The following is a 21,021-nucleotide window of genomic DNA, read 5'->3' on the forward strand; positions in this document are numbered from 1 at the left end:
CTGTGAAAAATAAAATCTGTTTATTAACTGGTGTGAAAGGGTGGTATAACACTGACAGCACCGTTTCCAAAAACTGTGAGTGAGTTTTGGATGCCTCTCTGCTGTTGAGGTGTCTCGCTTTTGGAAGTGTCGTGCATGAAAATTGGGCCCATTTTAAGCCTCTGCGGTTGGATATGTGAAAATGAAAGCACTCAAAATCCTATTCGCTTGTAAAGGAACAAAGATTATAAAACTTTTTTCAGTAACAGTTGACAACTTTGCAAGCTATTTGATGCATGGGATGGGCCGGTGCTGCCTGCCCAGGCTGGGCAGGGATCACAGAACTAACCTTAATATGTCTTTTGTAGTTATTTTTAAGCCAAAATGCTTTTACAATTAGATAAAGAAATCAGAGACAAATCTGTACCTTGTCGCTACACCGCGGTTGTTAATGGGGACAGAAGCGCTGTCTACAGGAGTTTTTTAGGTGAATTAGCTAGTGAAATTATTTAAGAGGTGAAGGTTAGCCTGGGTAGTCCTATAATCAAAAATCGTTTATTTTAATAGAGGTTACATTGCCCTGGAACAGACTATGGGAATAGACAAGATTGCAATTTCAAGGGGTTCATGTGGAGGACGCTGTCTGCAGAAAGTGTCAAGAGTTTCTTACCTAAGCAAATAATCTGCTGTAACTGTTGTCATTAAGTTGGAAAGAATTTCTTCCCTGTTGGCCAACGATAATACTTGAAAAATCAATAAACAGCGTGTTAGAGCACATGAAACTCATCCTGCTTTGTGTGAGAGGAGGTTTCTGCTGACTTCGGTGACTCAAGTCACCAAGTATTTCGACTTACGATCTTTGCTCCAAAAGGTCAAATGTCATTAACTTTGCTGATAAGTCTCAACACTTCAGTCTGAATTTGAGGAAATATGTCCGTTGTCATCAAAAGCTAAGTCAGGACCTGGTGGGGATAAATTTTGACAAACGCTGGGAAAGCTAAATCAGGATTTAACTATAAGGAGCAATTGCATGTCTTAGGTAAAGCCCTTTACTCCTTTCCCTTCCGTACGGCAGAGCACTGCAGTAACCTGTTATTAAAACATCCCAAACAATAACGAAGCACACAATTTGAGACCTGTGAGCGCCAGAGATGAAGCGTTACAAGCCCTGCAAATGGGGAGCCGCGGCTGTGTGTTGCTGTCACCAGGTTATCGCTGAATAAATAAGGGCGCAGCCTTCTCCAACTGGAAAATAACTTCCAGCAGCCTCTGCACAGGCAGGGCTTCCCCGCAGGACAGCGGGGCCATGGACCGACAAGCTCGTCACAGGGCTCCCCGGCACGCTTGCCGCTCGCTCACAGGCGGCATGGGGCTCCTCCACGGTCTCCATGCCCACCTGGGACATGACCACGGGGGAAGCTCTGGCAGGTGAACCTCAAGCATTCTCTTTCGTCTTTGCTGTGGTTTTCCGCTCAAGAAGGGGAGGATCTGGCTGCAAATACAGGAATATGTGGTGGGCCGGGGAGGGAGAAAGCTGAGAAACGTGTAGCAGCCCTTGGTGTGAAGGAAGGCACAAGCGAAAGGAGGCGAAGATAAAACTGCATCCTGGCGAGGGAGTTTTCAGTACGCGTCACTTGTGGCTTATGGATACTTCAGGGTTTGCTACATATTTCTCTTCCCTCTTGCATCACCAGTTTCAGTGGGAAAATAGAGAGGTGAAGGACAGGGACCGAGCTGGACAGCAGGAGTGGGAGAAAACAGTAGAAAGGGGGGCAGGAATGAGCTGAGGTAACGGGGCCGGGGATAGCAGAGAGGAGGGGAGGGGGGTGCAGAGGAGGGGGTGAGCAGGGGGACGTGCGCTGTTGGTGGAAGGAGCAATTAAATAACAATGACGTTAGAGGCAGAGGAAGCAATATGAGGGCAAAAATAGGCCTCCATGGGCCCTGCTGGTGTCAGGAGACCTGCTGTCCTGCACGTGGACGGCTGTATTTAGCTGTACTGGGAGCAGGGTGGACTGCAGGACAGGCAGATGCCACAGCCTCCTCTCTGCGCACAGCAGAAGGGGAGTTAGAGGCAGCAGGGAGGGGGGATTTGGGAAGATTTTGTCAGGAGCTTGGGGCTGAAAAAGAGGATGAGACCCTGTGCTGCCTGCGGCAAATTCCCACCTTCGGGATGCCGGCGCCCGCAGAGAGCTTCAGCAGGGACGTGGTGATGACGAGAGGGGCAGAGGCTGGCAGGCTGCTGGCCACCTGCCTCCGTGAAGAGGAGAGCGGGAAGGGGCGCATGGGGATTTTGGGGCTGCCGGGGAGGGGGTCTTGCTGAAAGCTCCCAAGGGGCCAGAGGGGGTGGGCTGGGGCAGGGAGGAGGGTCCCGTGCCATGACCGCACCGGCCTCCAGTGGCTCCTTTGGGTTTTTGGAAGGTAAAGCCACGGGAGGGGGAAGGAGGAGGCTGCTGGGGCTTCCCTCAGGGGCGCCTGTTGATATTTTCATGACGTGCTTGAAGGGGAAGAGCAATTTTATTATGGCTTAGACTACATCATGCCACTTCTCAAGGAGCTTTATGTTTGCTATTTTTACATAAAATATTAGGGAAAGGTCAAGTGGAGGGAAAAAAAAAAACCAATCTCAACAGCAGATGTGATCTTAAAGGTAAAAAGAGTTTGTTACAAAGCCGTAGTTAACTTACAGTGCAATACAAGGAGCAGTGCACAACCGCACATTCAGCCAAGTAACAAGATAAAACTGTTCCTGCCAGCTCAGCTTTTTATCATGCCTCTCCCCAAAGCCAGTGGCTAACACAGTTTAGGCAATGGCCTAAACCTCTTTTTTCTAATTTCAAAAAATGTTATCATTTAGCAATTTAAACTCGCTATACTCATACCAGAAATGGGCTTTATTTCCCCACCCCCCCCACCCCCCCATACCAGAGCCATTACATATGAGATCATCTACTGTACTAAAAGGAGATTTCCAGCCTGTCCCACTGTATATGTTAGGGTAGTCATTACTGACCTAGTTGTAGACATAATAATGAAAGGCTAAGATTATGAATTATTATGCCTAATTTGTAAGGGATTCTCTGCTTTTGTGTTTTGTAATTCCCATCAGGCTTGAGGATTAAGCCCTGCTGAATTCCATGCTAATACCAATGTGCTTTGAATATGTTCGGGTTTATATCCTAATTCACTATTTTTATAAAGAACAATTTCACTGGAAATATTTACTTTTCAAAAGATTATTGGAAGTCCAACCAGAATCTCCTAAGGAAAGTGAAGTCGATGTACCCTCCATCTGCTCCATGCTTACTCTAGCTCCCATGTCGAGCGAGCTCTATTTCTGCTATGGCAAAACATCAAACTGTAGCTCTACTGAAGTATGTGGAAGGCTTTTGCTCTTTGTTAACGAGAGGGAGAGATACCAATTTGCAACCAGTGCGCAGGCTTGCTTTCAATTACAGTTCAAGATGGAAAAATCTTATTTACATACTTTATCTAAGCGCTGTGACGATGTGAGCTTAGTCCTTACAATATGTATTCCTAGTGCTTGTATGGCAGTACAGTGAAGGTGCCTGCAAAACATAAAGTGCATGCAATGTTGTTATACGTATGCCCGCGTTTCAGCAGTAAATCAGCCCACAAGAGCCACACGAGTTTGCAGCTAGCTGAGTCAGCGACTGTGGGTCACGACTAAACCGGTGCTTCGCCACGGTCTCGCCCACCAGCGTGGGACAAGCTGGCGGCAGCTCCTGCTGCGCGTGGTGCAGCCCTCCTCAGGTGGGACTCCCTGTCGTTGCTGTAGGATGCTCCTGCTGCGCTGCCCGCTGCTGCTGCTGCTGCTGCCGCTCAGCTCCAGGCCCCAGAAGTTACCTACCAGAGATGAGGAGCTCTTCCAAATGCAGATCCGGGACAAAGCATTTTTTCATGATTCGTCAGTCATCCCAGATGGAGCCGAAATTAGCAGCTACCTCTTCCGAGACACCCCTAAAAGGTACTTCTGTCCGCTCAAGTGAGGAAGTTGTACTTTGAAGATACTAGCTTTGTTTGCTGGGTGTTTTGAAATAAAAATTGGATCCGAACCAGAAAAATACAAATGCCAGTGTTCTGTCTGGTGAAGTAAGTAACTATGTGAGTTTCCATCCCAATCTGGCCTCCCCGGCTGAGGGTCTATCCAATTTATTTGATTTCTGGGATAAGCCCAGAGCTCCCACAGACCACAGAAGTTCCCTGAAGTGAGGCCACTAACCATGTCTGGAGGCAAAGGGAGCAGGAAGGAAATTAGAAACTACAGGCTTAGCCCACCACGCTTGTCTCTCTTCATTATTTCGTGTTGTGCTTTAAAGAAGCAGTGCAAGCCCGTCTGGTCTGAACTCCCCACTTCCCAACCTCGACCCTATGGGTCAGAAAATACTGAGGTTAGACTGGGGAAGAACCTGAGGCTCCAAAGAGTTCAGGGAAGACCGGCACTGCCACCTTCCTCCTCATATCACACACCTCCTTCAGCCTTCATTGGTGTGGGAGGACAGCTGAATGTGTATGTATCTATATGTGCTTCTAGGGCCCTTACCTGGACATAGCATAAAATGTGTGTCCTGCTTTGAAGAGCATATCCCTAAATTCTAGGAAAGATCCCGTTTCCCTCATTTATACCTTTGTGACCATTTCTACTGTATATAGTTAGTGTAGGGGTAAAAAGTGAAGCTGATGGAGGGGAGGGCAGGAGGCCAGAAACCCCTCTGCCGTGTCTTGACAAGCGAAGTGTGAACTCTGCACCACCATGTTAGTGGGGGGACTCCCCTCACCTCCTTAGCTCTTGCCCACCAGCCTTTCCATATTCCCTCTGCACACGCTTGCCTGTAAGTAACACTTTTGTCCCTGTTGCCCCACCAAGATCAACCTTGATGTCAAGTCAGTCCCTGCTGGTTGGCTGCCATCAGGATTTATTGACGTATGGGTCTGTTAACCTTCCCCTAGGTATTTCTTTGTGGTTGAAGAGGACAACACTCCCTTAGCAGTGACAGTGACACCATGCGATGCCCCTCTGGAGTGGAAACTGAGTGTGCAAGAGCTTCCAGAGGAAGCCAGTGGAGAAGGTTCAGGTAACAAATCATCGACGACTTCCCTTGCACCTCAGAGACCTGCTTTTCTCCTGGATTCGAAGCCCCTCAAACCAGCCTCGGTGTGACGCCGAGTCTCACAGCAGGCCCATCTTTATGATCTCCTGCTGTTTGGATCTTCAGCCCCAGTCCTGCCATTGTGCAGGAAACTGGCAGCAGGTAGCAACATGACAAGGAAAAGGGCTGTAAAAAAGTAGAAGTAAAAGCTGAGGTTATAGTTACAGAGTGCACTAGATGCTGCCACAACAAACTGTGTTTGCCCAGAGTAACTCGGTTTCACAGGGGCTTTGCTGTGAGCTGTGTACACAAGATAAGAACTGGAGAGACAGGGCTGGCATTGCAGCAGGGCTGAGCTCGCCCCTTTAAGTGGACTCGTCTGTAGAGATGGAGCTTCTTTGGAAATAGGCATATAACTGCTACTCAAGAGAGGAGAGGTCTTTGGCTTCCAGAGCCTCTCACACAAGGGCTAAAATGTCATACACACCACATTGTATGGTATACGCACCTTTGGCCCCCACTGTATTTAGGCACAAAATTTTAGCGTGACTCAGAGGGCCAAAGCTAAGGGCCCGAGTCCAGAAACAGGCAGTGGAGTCAGTTCCCTCTGGGGAACTGTATGGCATCTCCAAGTTGGGTGCTTGAAGTACTCTAGTGGAAGGTATTAGCTACCATTCACGAGACTCCATTAATACTGGTCAGGTGCAATTTCTATTGCATTTGGTTTTAATCTGAGTGCCAAACCAATTTCCCTCTCTGATTTGACAGAACTATTGATTACATCTTCCTCAGAAGATAAAACCTTCCTTTTTCATCTCACTTTTGTATTTTATGTAGAAATGTCTGTTAGAGTTTTATTTCCTCATATTCGCAGATTGTGTCTGTACAAATGTTTTTCTTTGCTTGTAATCTAGGTGAACCAGAACCTCTTGAGCAACAGAAACAGCAGATTACTAACGAGGAAGGCACAGAGCTGTTCTCTTACAAAGGCAATGACGTTGAGTACTTTGTGTCCTCTAGTTCCCCATCTGGTTTGTACCAACTAGATCTGCTGTCGACAGAGAAAGATACACATTTTAAAGTGTATGCAACCACTACTCCAGAGTCAGACCAACCTTATCCTGAATTACCTTATGATCCCAGAATCGATGTCACTTCTCTGGGACGTACAACAGTGACGCTGGCATGGAAACCAAGTCCCACCGCCTCCTTACTGAAACAGCCAATTCAGTATTGCATAGTCATCAATAAAGAACACAATTTCAAGAGCCTCTGTGCTGTTGAAGCCAAGCTCAGTTCTGATGATGCCTTCATGATGGCTCCAAAACCAGGTCTGGATTTCAGCCCATTTGACTTTGCCCATTTTGGCTTCCCCTCAGACAACAACTCTGGCAAAGAACGTGGTTTCCTAAAATCATCAAAGTTTGGGCGGCAAATGCCCTCAAAGCCGAGAGTTGACCTGCATAAAGTTTGTATCGGGAACAAGAACATCTTCACAGTGTCTGACCTGAAGCCCGATACGCAGTACTACTTTGACATGTTTGCAGTAAATACCAACACTAACATGAGCACCGCATACGTTGGCACCTTTGCCAGAACGAAGGAGGAGGCTAAACAGAAAACAGTCGAACTGAAGGATGGCAAAGTTACAGATGTATTCATCAAGAGAAAGGGAGCCAAATTTCTACGGTTTGCTCCCGTTTCATCTCACCAGAAAGTCACCTTCTCTGTTCATTCATGCCTGGATGCTGTGCAGATCCAAGTTAGAAGAGATGGAAAACTCCTTTTGTCTCAAAATGTGGAGGGTGTACGGCAGTTCCAGCTTCGGGGAAAAGCAAAAGCTAAATATCTCATCAGGCTGAAAGGAAGCAAAAAAGGTGCTTCTATGCTGAAGATCCTGGCTACAACAAGGCCTAACAAGCAGTCGTTTCCTTCTCTGCCTGAAGATACGCGAATCAAAGCCTTTGACAAGCTCCGCACGTGTTCTTCGGTCACGGTGGCGTGGCTGGGCACGCAGGAGAGAAACAAATTCTGCATCTACAAAAGGGAAGTGGATGACAATTACAACGAAGAGCAGAAGAAGAGGGAGCAGAACCAGTGCTTGGGTCCAGATACGAGGAAGAAATCAGAAAAGGTTCTCTGTAAATATTTCCACAGCCAGAACATCCAGAAAGCAGTGACCACAGAGACAATCAGAGGCCTGCAGCCTGGCAAGTCCTACCTGCTGGATGTTTATGTGATAGGGCACGGCGGGCACTCTGTGAAATATCAGAGCAAATTGGTGAAAACGAGGAAGTTCTGTTAGTGCCCCTGTACATAGAAATATATGGAACTCTGGTCTGAACATTATCCTACTTCCAGGTATACGAATTGACTACTTGCACAGCTGAGAAGTTGTGACCTGTATTTGTACTGTGTAGAAAAGATATCAACTTGTATATTTATGTTTACATAAGTAATTGTTTGGAGGAACTGAGGCTGGTGCTCTCTGGTAGCATCTGGCAACGGTATTATCATGTGTCCGGTGACCCACATGTGATGCTCAGTAGATGTCCAAGGTAGCAGGAAACCTCAAAGGAACTGGCACTCCTTTGCTCCCATATTGCATGAACTGCTTCTAAATTATTTTATACTTAAAAGGCTGAGATACGTCATTCATCCACCTTGTTACTCACACACAGAACTCACAGACATATACCCTTTCTCTCAGTGTAGATGGTAGGGTTTCTGTAAATTATTTTATAGAGTCTTGTTTTAAATGTTTATGTTTCTATGATTGTAAACTATTAAAATCTCTCCCCAATAAAATACAGATCTAAACTAAGTATTAACTGGGCTGCACATGAAGCAGTTTCATTGCTAATGTAAATTCTTACCTAGCTGATTTTCATGTTTAAATACTGTATGTATTTCATGTACAAAGTTACCATAACGTTATATTCCTGTACATAAAATTAAAAATATTAGATTATATATTGTTTCTTTTTTCTTGACACTCTAAGGGGGCACACAGACTTGGGGACAGAAGAGGCATGCCGAAACTTGAACTGAATTCAGCTAGGACGTGCCTCTCTCTTGTTGTTCTTCATCTTTTTGGGCAAGGTGACTGAAGTCCAGTAGAATTACTGATGTTACTGTGTCAGTTAAAATCTGCAAGAGAGCGCAGGCCACTGAAGGAGGGGTATTTGTGGCATACTCTGGGTCTACAGTGATACGAGCACTGAAGGAGCAGGACAGCACAGAGGAGCTTCACTTGTCCCAGGTGAGAATGGATCCTGTTTCGTCGTGGTTGCGAGCGCCGCCAGCGCTTCGCAAGGAGCTCGCGCTCTTGAGTTAGAGAGACCATACAATTCAAACAACACACCAGAGAACCAGTTGTTATTTTTGTTAGATTATCATTGAAAACATTTGCTTTCTGGATGCTGCTGGTTTTGACCGCAGTAATAATAAGCTGAGAGGTTTATTTTTTTTCCATTGACAAGAATGGTAGTGCTAAGAAAAAAACATGTACTTTCATTTAAAATGCAGTTATTTCCATTGTGTAGATTTCTTTAAAATATTAAATGTCTGGATCTCATCTTTTCTAAATTTTCTTATTTGTTTTTCCACATGTCACCTTCATTGACTCAAAAACTTGTATAGAGCTGCTTAATGGAAGACACACTTCTGAGAAGCAACTAGACCAGCCCCATTTCAAGCGGCTAAGAGCAGGACACATACTGCCTCATACAGTCCCAATATTATAGTACGGGTCAGGGCCTCAGGACAGGTAACAGAGACCTTTTTTTCTTGGTCCCATTGTATGTATCAGTCCACAGCACTCAGGCAGTGGATGTCAGGGCTTATTCAAAGACAGCCTCTGTCTCTTCCTTAGGTGCCTGGCCACAAAACATCTCACTGCTGTGACTTTAGCACTTGCAGCCCCCCTTGGGGCTCTGAAGATGAGGGAAAAGGACCAAAATCCACATAAAGGCCGAAAGCAGATTCCTCTTAGGCTGCTCACAGAGGAGACAAGAGCTCTCCATCCCTGCAGAGGTGAGCTCCAGTTTTCCTTGGCCCTGTAGTGCTGAGCTCTTCAGGTTTTCCTTTTTGCTGCCCCCAGCACGTTTCAGTTTGCAGACTGGTGGGCGGCAGCAGGGTTTCGTGGCTGCACAAGCTCCCATGCCATTCCACGTGCCGAGTTTGCTGTGACGATTCTCCAAGAAACAGGCAGATAACGTATGAAGACTGATCAGAAGACGCCTGCTGTGTTTAATGTAATTATATAATAAACCTGACAATTGAAATTTAGATTTCTCCAGAGATGATCTCCTCTCCTCATTTGAAAACATCTCTCTGATTTCTTAAAGCGAATGGCTTCAGTAACACACGCCTGCTAGGTTACCGTACCAGGGCATAGGTGAGCAGTAGATGACTACAGCTGGGAATCCCTCAAGAACGGGACTGTGGTACCAGTGTTAGATCACCAGTTGCCAGGGAGATATTTTCCCTACATTTCACTGTCCAAAAAGCTACTGAATCCTTCAGTTAAAGGCAACACTAAAGAGCTTTCCTCATGCCCCATCGCTGCCAGTCAGCCTGGCCATGAATGCAGTTCCGACTATATGTGTCTTCATCCTCTGGCTTACCTCATCACCAATTTACAGCTTTCTGTCCATTGAGAATAAAATCTACAGGCTCATTTCACATAGGCCATAGAACAACAATAACTTTGAACTGCTGCCCTACGTTGGGTCTGAGTTAGTCACAGATCTGGATCCTGTTACTAATCCAGTCACATCTGTATCCCTAGTTTCACATCAAAACATCTATGAAAAACTTCTTAAAGAATATAATAGATGGATACCTGGCATAAAAGGTCAAAAAAAGCCAGTATATCAAATACACACACAAATATATATAACATATAAAAGGGTTTTTAAGGACAAGGCTGGAGAGGTAATTAAAATAGAAACATAAGCTTGGAAATAGAAGGTTAAATGGAATTCAGCATTCGTATTGATGATATGTGTCCCTTTGGGAAAAAAAATGCCATGCTGGAATATGCAGTTGAGGAACATACAGGGCCATAGGAAAGCAGTATACAGTGGCCCACCCTGGTGGCAGCACCTCATTAAGGCGTATCTACTGCAGGACTGTGTAACAGAGAAGAGATTCTCTACAGATTTTTTGTTGTTGTTGTTTGTTTCAAAACGAGGAAAGAGCCATTGAGCCATTGCATACCACAGCAAGATAATCTTCAACACCTTCATCAGTCAAAGTGGAGCTTATCTAATTTTACTGATTTACTTACTGACAAATCTGGCAGCAGCCTTACAATATACGCTTCGAAGAGCCCAAAGAACAAAACAGTCCGTGGTTTACAGAACACAAGTTAAGGTTACGATGGTAGCAAAACTGCAGAATAAATCAATCAATTATACACACAGACATACAGCTTCATTTCAAGAACTCCACTTGTAAAAAGAACGTATGGGTCTGAGAGCCATACTTGTTTGGGTTCTAAGTAGCAATTTTAAGACTGATAACATACCAGGGAGAAAGAAAATCCTTATTCGGAACAGCAGACATGTTTCCACCTTAGCACTTGGCAAAAAAACGCAAGTGCTTTGTGGTTGCTCAAAGTCTTCTGAATATTTAGCTTGGAAGTTATCATGTTTGAATACATTCAGTTAAATGGGATGTGAAAATGCATGTTATCTAATGTAGTACATAAACAATGATGAGCAACTGTGTACCAGGAACCTTGAACTCTTCTTTCTCTCCCTCTCTCTGCTTGGAAACCTATTCATAAACCTTCGTGATAGCAGAGATCAGCCCTCAAGTTTTGTGGCAATACACACATCTTTGGTCTGACGGACCACACAGAGATTGTCCCAGATCTGCACAGCACAGCCAGTAATTTGGGTTCTAAGTACTACATCTATTAATTCGAATTACTGTGACTTCAGAGTTATTTAGAAGTAAAGACACATTTCAACGAAGCATATAATTTACACTTGGCTTGTACTGAGTAGAGAACAGGAGGCTGAAGGCTGGTGTACACTATGAAAAGCTTTTACCATAGGTTAAAGACTGGCAGTCATCAAATGTTACTCCTTTACTAGTAAGCTCTTGGTCTTTGACAGAGCCTTAGGAAAACCTCAGCATTCACCCACCCCTGTTTGGCTCAGTTAGAGAAGCCATCTCTTCCATTTACTACAAGTGGTACTCATTTTTGTCTTGTCTTGTAAAAAATATACTGCTACTAATAAAAACAGCAACAAACCTTGTACTCATGAGTGCAGTGTTTAGTTCCAAATGCCAATTGTCATGCAGTTCCGCTAATCTGGCCAGCGAGCCTTCTCAGGTTTTAAGGCCACTTTCAACAAGCACTTCAGGTCAAAGACTTACTCCAGGGAGACCACCTTTTTATGTCTCAGATAAAAGAATTCAAGCCCACACTTTCAGCATGAATACATATTTTATCTTCTCGCTTGGCCAGCACCAGGAACATAATTCATGTTTGATAAGTGCGGCGTCTCCTCGCAGTGTTTTTGTCTGCTTCAGAAATGCAAGCCCATTTCCCAGAGAAGTCAAACAAACTCACTCTTGGCATAATGAATGAAATTAGCAAACAAAGAAACTATGCTGGGAAGGGTTACTTTGCTGAAAGCACTGCATACTGGCTTTTAGTCCAGGGGACTATTCTCAAAGCAATCTGTCTGGCAATTTCCCTCGGTTTGTGTATCATCAACTTAATTAGTAGCTACCTGGTATAATTAACGTCAGTTGGGTCCCTGTCTTGTAACGTGATGCTCTGTGTCCACACAGGGACCTGCTGTGGCTGGAAGTCAGCGTAGGGGCAGGGGTTCCCCTAAGCAGATTTCATTTCAGGATTTGGGCTTTAAACTATGAGGCCCTCTAGAGAGTACAAGGACCATGTGAATTGACAGCATTTGATAAATAATGTGTGTAGACCAATTTAAATTGTTTCTTTGGCCAAGAATATATTTGACTATTTGGGAAAGGGAGGTTGTTTGGCTTCTTTTTCCACCAATAGTAATCTATATTCTTCTTAACCACAAACTAATTGCTTACAGTGAAATAAAGTGGACAATTTAACTGTGTACTTCCACTCTCATTCCCCTTTTCCAATTTCACTGTGCAAGCATTCCTGCAGGTCCAAGCTAAAACGAACAGATAAAGTCTTGGCATATGCAAAGAAAATATTTGATAAGATTCTGGATGCCAAAGTATACATGAAGTTCTTACCCTAGTGCGGAAAGTTAGGAAGGACCGGAGTACTCCTGAGGTATTAACATTTTCTTTTATGTCCTCTTCCATTTCATAATGTTTGCTGTTACTTAAAAGGTCTCCTGGCATTCCAGCGATGTTAAAAGGAGGCTAGAGGTTACACACTTTTTATTTTTTTGCCTGTTATTTCTTGCCACTGGTTTTCACTCAAACACATCTGCTTAGAAGGTGCAGCAGAATAAGATGCACAGTTTTGCCTAATAAACAAACTCAGAGCAATTTCACTTCCTCTTCTGGCAGGCAAGTAACAATGATCGTGTTAAAAAACATGGGGCTGTGGCATATCAGCAAAGCCACCTACTGAGGCCATAGAAACCTGAGGAAAACCCTATAAAAACCCCTTTCTCTGCTGGCCTTCCCTCTTACATAGACTTTTTATGGCGATACGGGTGCAAAATAAAACCACACCAAAGAAGATGGCTTTTTTCCATCTGCTTTTAACTCGCTTTCACTGATTTGAGCGGCTACACAAAGCGCAAGCCAGTTCCACAGGGAAATGTCAGCCTGCTCTCCAGAGCGTGTGGCTGCCCCTCAGCCCCGCAGAGCCTGGGAGGATGCAGCTGGGCTTCATTACCAGCCCCACCACTGGGGCCAGGTGACCCTGCTTCCTTTAACAAGCCTTTTAACATGAACTATAAAAGATGCCTGTCCTGCCGTAGGAGGAGGGAAGATAAGAGTGAGTGGTTAGAGGTAGGTGAGTCAGCCTGTCTTTGCCTTTTTAAGTTTGTTTTTAAGTGAAAGGAGAATTTTCAGATCTGTAGGGCTTTGGTTTTGTTTTTTAGCTCTGCCAGGGTTAATTATGTTTTCTTATTGTGATACTGGAATTTCAGCCAGTTGTTTGTGATTTGTAAATGTGGCCCTATTAAAGAAAATATTTCCTTCCTCTTCCCACCTTCTGTCTAAACAGTGTATGTACTTCTTACCTGTATTAGGTCTCCTGAGCCAGCTAATATCATGCATAAGAGGTTTAATATAAACTATGAGGTCTTCTTTGCTTCAGAAAACAAACAAACAAAAGAATTCTGGAAGTCTTTCTCTGCTCTCTGAGTAAACACTGAATAAATACTTCATGTCATAAATGTGTGTTGATAATATAATGGCAAAGCTGTTAAAAGGCTGATACAGATGAAATAATTAATTGCTGGTTTTTGGGGTTATTAATGCTGTGTTGATACACATGCTAATTCTCATTACCTGTTTTGTCCACCCCTGCTATGCCTGTATTTTAATGCTGGGTTCAGATGGTAGTTCAGACTTTTCTTATGTGGCAGTAACGGTAGGCTCTAGGCTGCTTAAGGCTACAGGTATTCAGAGGCTTAATTTGTTTTGATCTGAATAGGAACTAAACATATTTGTATGATCTGCATATATGTATTCATATTGCTTGGTTGTTTAATTACAATGCTAGCTATGTACTTAGGGCTTGAAGTAGGATAGAAAAATGTGAAGTAAACTTTCTTAAAAATATAAAATTTGTTTTAGCTTTTGCTGTGTCAGGCAGAGGTGTGAGCATTTTCTCTGATGTTGTTACAGTCTTTAAGTATTACTGGGAAACAATTTCTTGCTCCAGACAGCTGAAGTGAAATCTTCAGCCTTTTGAAGTCAATGGATTGCTTTCCTGACTACATCAGTCTTGTACTTCTATAAATGGTTTCAGTGTAGGCAGTCTAAAAAGGCCACATCTTAGACGCAGCAGATGCTAATGCATCTTCCCACTACAGCAAATCACATTTGGTATGTGTGGACTAGTATTACGTGAGGCTTTTCCAGAAGACATTAGTTCTCATCAAGCTTACTCCTACTAACTTTGATGATAGGAGGGTCCAGCCATCACTGAATAGTTTTGAAAAACCTGCCCTAGGTACTCTGGATGCCAAGTAAGTGATGGCAGATACAGAATTTCACAGGGTGGTTTTGACAGGAGAGGTTACACACTACTTGTGTCATGTTGCAAGTGAAACCTCTCAGTTATTAGTAATATGTAGTATAACACCTGCTAGAAGTAAGCAGGCATGCGCTTAGTTGTTTTAATTTATTAAGAGAAATGTGTGTTTGTAGCAACAGGCAGCTGAAATAACTCTAAATTTCTGCTCCAATGGCTTAGCTTAAATGTTGACAGGATTATTAACTAATAATCTTATAATGTATACCTTCCTAAAGGACCTGAATTCTCATTTTAATGGTGTCAAAATTCTTTTTCTAAGTCTAACAAGTCTGGTAGTGAAGGGTCTCACTGACCATGTGAAATTGGGTTGTAAGATGGGAGTAGGACTGCTTCTTCATTAAATCACAAATGGGAAACACTGCTTTAGCTTGCTTTGCTTTTCTAGAATGAGAGAGAAGAAATTATCCTGCCTATTCTTAAAGTAAAAGTATGGGGTTTTTGGATGGGGGGAAAAGATCAGAGAGTCTGGATTGGAAAATGATCTGATGTCTGGTGCTCAGTGGTTTAACTTCATGCCTAACTCATACCTATTTTGTTACCTGTGCTGTTCCACACCTAGGATTGCACACTATCTCAGGTGAAACAGAGGGATATAGAACAAAAACTGAGATTTAAATGTTTTGTAAAGTAAAAGACTTTAATTGTCTTTTTTTCCCCCTGATTTCTTCAAATGTTAATGTTTAGAGCACACTCATTTCTATTTGACTTCCCCAGCCCCCTGCCTTTTCAAGCTGCTGTGTTACAAATGTTGCATTTTCCTGTTGAGCTGCAGCAGCTGTTTCTGGCTGTGTAATTTACACCTATATGTAGAGGAGAAGCTGGGCTTTCACATCATTTCCATATTAAACCTTTTCCCCAGTAGCTCCATGTTATTGAGGAGAGCCTTCCATTTGTTGTCTTTAGGTACTCTACACATTTTAGAGTCTGTTTAGAGTTTCAGTGAATCTGTGAAAGGCTATGATAGCAACCGATACAATTCAGAGATGGTTTAGTCTTCTAAATAAGTGTATAGACTGGTTTATAAACTTGTGGTATTAATCCTGTCCGAGATGCAAGTTCCTGCTTCACTTCATCCGTTCAATGGTTCCAAAGCCTACTTTGGAAAAATGCTTTTATAGCTTCTCTAAAGTCCACGTAACTGGTTATAATAATCATAATCCTCAGCTTGCCTAGACAATCATTGCTGATACCAGGTTGTGTGGGACATACTCCCCCCCTCTCTTTTTTAAGCCATTTCTTTTAAAGAGAAATGTTTGTAAATGCAAGTTTAAGTGACCTGATAACACTGGTAAGTTTTTGAATGCAGCTAGTTATTACTTTCCAGCACAACTTGCTCTTTAATGGTAGGTATATGTCTGTTTAACAAAAAAGGGACTTATCTATCTCGTAATAGGCATGAGTGAATAATGAATGTATAGTTGGCATTCTGATCTTGCAGCCATTGTGTGTTTTGGAAAGTCCACTCATTTACAATTTGATTTGTGCCCGCTGAAAAGCGTAGAGTTGAGGTACCTTTTGATGAACTGTTAGATAAATGTTTATCATTCACTTCAAAAAGTTATCCTCTCCTCCTCTGAAGACTTTCCTTACTGATCCTATCTACTGTGAGGAAAACTGAAAACAGGTGGAAGTTATTACTTGAATACTCGCTGTTCATAGACACAAAAGAGTATGCCTATTAAAAAGGCTGTTACATCTCAAAGCCAGATAACATCATCAGGGAGGGATGATGTTGGTGGGAGGGTGTTTCCTATCAGGCAGTTAAGCATGGTTCTTATTTTGCTCCTTGGTGGAATCAGGACTTACTCATCCTCTGTGTCCTGGGGAATTAATTATTCCTTGAGGACACAAGGATGAAGACCCTGCTGAGTGTAGGCAGGGCTTGCACATAGGCTGTGGGTACTCCTGGTATTTTTCCTCCCACACACCCACGCATATGCCAGCTGCAATCTGGCCCCATTATTATTACTGTGTTTATTCTCCTCAATTTCCCATCACACAACTGGGAAGTTCAATGTGAAATAAACACAAATACATTTACTTCAAGTTGTTTTGCATAGTGTTATAATTAGAAGCTGGAGACAACTCTCTCCCTTCGTCATTCAATAGCGAGGCATTGTTCCTCCTCTTGATTTTTCTTTTCCCACATACTGTCTCTTCATAGCTATTCTTTCACAGACCAAAAGTTTTGGGTTTTTTTAATGCTTGACACATTTAAAACTAATGGGCAGGTACACTAAGCTAATGCATATATTGTGCTGTTCTAGAGAACTGGTTTAGTCCGTCTTGAGAGCAGGAGCAGCTGCAGGCTGCCTGCAGATGTTGACCGGACGGACAGTTGCTCATGAGTGATTCCATTATGTTTCCTCAGATCCCTTTTTGAGTCATGTTGGGCAACTGCTCCTAACCTCTAATGGCTTCCTTATGTTCTTTCACCCTCTCTTGTTCAAACTGTGCAGCTGGCTGCTGGGGAGGACAGCACAGTGACAATGGCTGGTGCAACACGGTTTGCAGGCAGATGACGTGTGACAGTGTATAGACAATACAGTGGTTCTGTTTCCTCTGTAATTGGTGACTGCTGAGTGCCGGGTAATTCATCTCATGCCCTCTCCAGAGAGGGTGGAGCAGACCTAAATGACATGGAGAAAAGGCAGTGCCTGCTACTTTGGTTTGAGCAGTAGGTTAAAGCAAGTTACAACTGTTTCTGGATCTTGTTTAGTTGTAGGTTCCGTATTGGTATTGACAAATTCTCTTTTTTTCATTGTGTTTTGGAGATGTTTGATCACTTTCTTCTGGCCTTGTTCAAGTGGCATTACAGCTGATTGTATAATAACTCAGTCTAGCATTCATAGCATGCTTTGCAGGAGGCTCTGCCCAGAGGTTTTGATCAGCGGCTCCTAGTTCAGATGAAGTATGGGAGAAGTGGAGAAAGACTGGAAAGTTATGAAATCCTTTTTACTAGAGCCTCATGCTGACTTTATATCCAAGTGTGAAGGAATTGCTTCTGAGATCATTGCTGTTCCTGAGCTCAAATTGTGTCCTTGTGCATAGCTTGTGATGCTGTCACTCACCCTTCTCTAAGAGGTACAGCTTGACAAAGCCACTACTTAATGCTGCATATAGTAGCTAAGTATTTGTCATAATAATTAAATGAAATGCCAAAACACCTGTCATTAAAAAAATAAAAAAAATCTCTGACCAGAGCTTTGAGGTAGGTCTGTTCAGACCTCTTCCCTCAAAGAGCTTTTAAACTCAAACCTCAGGTTTTCTTTGAACAAAGCCTACATTAGACAAACCTCTTAAAACAGAGACAAGCAAGAGAGAAAAGACAGACTAGACATGGGGAAGGGTTTATAAACATCTCCTGCTGCTCACTTTGTCCTCGCTTCCAGTTTTGGTGTCAGTCAGCTCTGTGGCTTTCGGGGTTGAAGCAGACTGTGAGTTCACTCTGGTCCCTAGCGAGTTTTTTTCCATTGTCACTAGGGCTTGTTTCTAGCTTTTCCTGCCGCTTTTGGCTATCTCCTGAGCCTGAACTGCATGCTCATGTCTCCTTGCTGTTTGCTTCTCCCCCCCCTTAAGCATACCCAGTAGCTCTCAAATGAAGATATTGCATCCTTTCACCTGTAGAGGGGCCCACCTGGCTCTGTTGCTCTCTTTAAAGGACGATAATATAAGAAGAGAAACAAATAAATTGGATACTGTCTGTCTTAGCCCCTAACAGAGACATTTTTCTGGAAAAAGAAGGGTATGTTGTGATAAATGTGAAATGTACAATATAAATATTTAGCTACTGTTAACTCATCTGTTCATGTTTTCTGGCTATCTTTTCGAAGTTGTTTGTGTGCTTCTTTGTATGATTTTTTTCTAATGTTCTTTTCAATCTCAAAATACAAAAGGCAGGTTTTTGTGAGTTCTGGTATAATGAAGAAAATGTACAGTTATCCACACCCCCAGTGTGTGCAAAGGTTAATTGGGAGATGTCTTTGCCTTGTACCTCAGCTGGAATTTGTGCTTTCAAGTCCTTAATTCTGTTTTTTTTTGTTGTCTAGGCTGCTTGTTTCTGCTAGTTCAGCAGACGTGTTCATAATGAAGAGCGGAGGTGCAGTATTTGGTGTATTTTCTGCATGGGATGAATAATTTTGCTCCCATTTGGTACTGCTGTAGTAGACTTCCTGTGTGAATGCAAGTGTAGGTGTCCGCTCAGCGTATGTGCTTAGATCAGATTAAGAGGAAAGATCTGATGGGTAGTGATCTGATGAGGAGTTCCTGAGAAGTATAACAAGTCTTTGTCTGCTAAAGTAATGCAGCTCCCACACTACTCTGCACAACGAATATGGTTGCTTTTATTCCACTCCAGTCGAAAACTTCCTAATGAATTCAGAGAATTTCTTACAGCAGAAACATACCCATCTGTAAATTAACCACTAGTCTAATGAAAAGTTATATAAATCTATAACATCTAACCAGTTCCATGACAACTAGAGGAACAGCAAGATACTTCACAATACGATGACAAACAATGATATTGAGGAGGAGGAACGTCCATGAGAGAAACAATCAAACAACAATAACAAGAATAGAGGCACATTTTCATTAAATGAAAACATCTTAAACAATGACCTTTCTGACAAACCACAGGAATAGCAAACATGCAGCCTTTTTAATAACTGTTTCATACTGGAGTTTTGCACACATACGCCCTGGAAGCTTAATGTAGTCCAAATGTCTATCTCTTGGACAAGGCCTGTGGGTATGTGCTCTTTGATGGCTGAACGAACAAGTGAAAGCTTGCAGGTTACTCAAACCTGCAGGGAATCCATGTTCTTGACTATCCTCCTCTCCATTTGAATGTGAATTTTTCTCATTTGATGTTTTCTTCATCCTTGTCATTGTTTTTATGGGAGGGAAGTGAGGGGAAGAGGGGGAACAAAATTGTTAGTAAATGATGTGTCATAGAAGGTATGCTTAGAGTCTACTAAAAATGACTTGTCTTTGAATTTAGTACAAGCCAGCTCTAGTTCCTAATGATGTTGGGCTACTGTAGCACTCATTAATGTCATATTGCATTTGAAATGGATAAATGTCTTGATTTATTTGATGACAGGGTTGTTGGTTGCTTTGTCCCATTAGGCAGATACTGTAAGCTGGAGAGGGGGGACAAAATATCATGTGGGATGATACCAAAATCAGTAGCTGTTCCTTCCTAGACTTCTCAAAGCAGTAGATTTCTTATGAAGAAAGTATTTCAGATTTATTTTGTAGTTTATTGAAACCTTTTTAATTCTCACTTCTTGCTAACAGCTTTCATCGATGGGATCCATCAGGTCAAATAATGATCTGGTTCTTAAATCGGGGTGGTTATGTGACTTTAATCTGTCATAACAATATCTATTAATAACAAATTTTCAAAAGCCAACTCAAGAGCATTAGAGATTAATTATGTTCAAGTGTAGACTATTAAGAGTTAAAATCCCTGCAATGGACAAATGCTTCACCTATGTCTATTTAATGTTTTGCTCCCAACCTTTTGGATTGTTCTAGTTTTTTCCTATGTCTTTATCATAGTTCAATGTTAGTTATTATAAACATTCTCCAACCTTCACAATTTCATTAGAAATAGTGGTTATGCCTACTGCCTGCAAGTCTGTAAAGATGCAAGACACATGAGATGAAAATAAACTACTGCCATTCTTATTTGATGGTGTTTTATCAGAATTAAAATGTATGGTATATAACTCAGTAACTCTTATTGCGGTTTGTAAACTAAATAGAAGTAGTGCAGTGTCAAGAACTATTGCACAAATGATAAAATTCAGCAACTCCAAACAGAAAAAAGATGGTTTCTTTCTAAGAAAGCATGAGAAGGGAAACGAAGACTCTGCTTCTGTTGTGTTTTGCTGGGGGCTCTGTGTGTATAGATGTGTGCCTGTGCCTATGTGAGCAGCAGGCTGGGTGGGTTCAAAAATCCAGTGGTCAGACAGGCAGGACCATATCAGAAGCTGCATATTGAGTGCTCTGCATCCACTGTGCTTCCTTCTCTCCCGCTTCTCTCTTGGGGTCCCTTCATGCTGTAAGAATAACTTCGCTTAGGCACAGAGCGGGCAAAACCATGTTAGTTGTGTTGTATCCTGTGACTCCGTGCAGGTTAATGCTTTTCATCCACATTAACAAAACAATGAAGTGTGTTCAGCAGGCAGGTTGGCCATGACCATGTTTTACAACAAGGGCTAACTATGACTACTTCTTGAGCGCAGACAGGGCTTCATTCAGCCTTTCTGTGGTGAGTTATTATAGTTTGGGCAGACTTTCATACAGTTTCAGAAAGGGCACATTAATGTCTTGTACCTCTTGAAAGACACACTTTTAAATAAGATGCAGCTGCATTGTATTTTCAGTCCATTCCCTTGCTGCTTTATGAGAAAAGATGACTAACTCATTTACAGCAATACTGAGCAGTAATAACTTTAAATTTATGGGGCACCCAGTGTCTAGATGCCTTAGGGCGCCTGACAGGCTATAACTTAAAACGTAACATTAAAAAAAGCAGTGTGATTCAACACAATAGAACCGATGGAGAAACAGAAACCCTATTGTGTGATAAATAGAACGGCATCCCACGAACAATATCAAACCCAAACTCTCTGCCTGACCCAGAGGGGTGCCATTGTTTTCTCTGAAATGTCAGAGGAGT

At 42.8% G+C, this 21,021-nt stretch overlaps 1 protein-coding gene across 1 annotated transcript; it reads left to right on the forward strand.

Annotated features, from left to right (window-relative positions):
* The first annotated feature begins 3,778 nt into the window (after window positions 1–3,778).
* On the forward strand, window positions 3,779–8,610 carry NDNF (neuron derived neurotrophic factor). The gene is made up of 3 exons (XM_050895976.1): window positions 3,779–3,966; window positions 4,950–5,074; window positions 6,004–8,610. The coding sequence occupies exons 1-3, from the start codon at window positions 3,779–3,781 to the stop codon at window positions 7,392–7,394; spliced, it is 1,704 nt and encodes a 567-aa protein (XP_050751933.1). The 3' UTR covers window positions 7,395–8,610.
* The last annotated feature ends 12,411 nt before the right edge of the window (window positions 8,611–21,021 follow it).

Source organism: Gymnogyps californianus, chromosome 4, assembly GCF_018139145.2.
Source record: "Gymnogyps californianus isolate 813 chromosome 4, ASM1813914v2, whole genome shotgun sequence".
Lineage (NCBI taxonomy): Eukaryota > Metazoa > Chordata > Aves > Accipitriformes > Cathartidae > Gymnogyps > Gymnogyps californianus.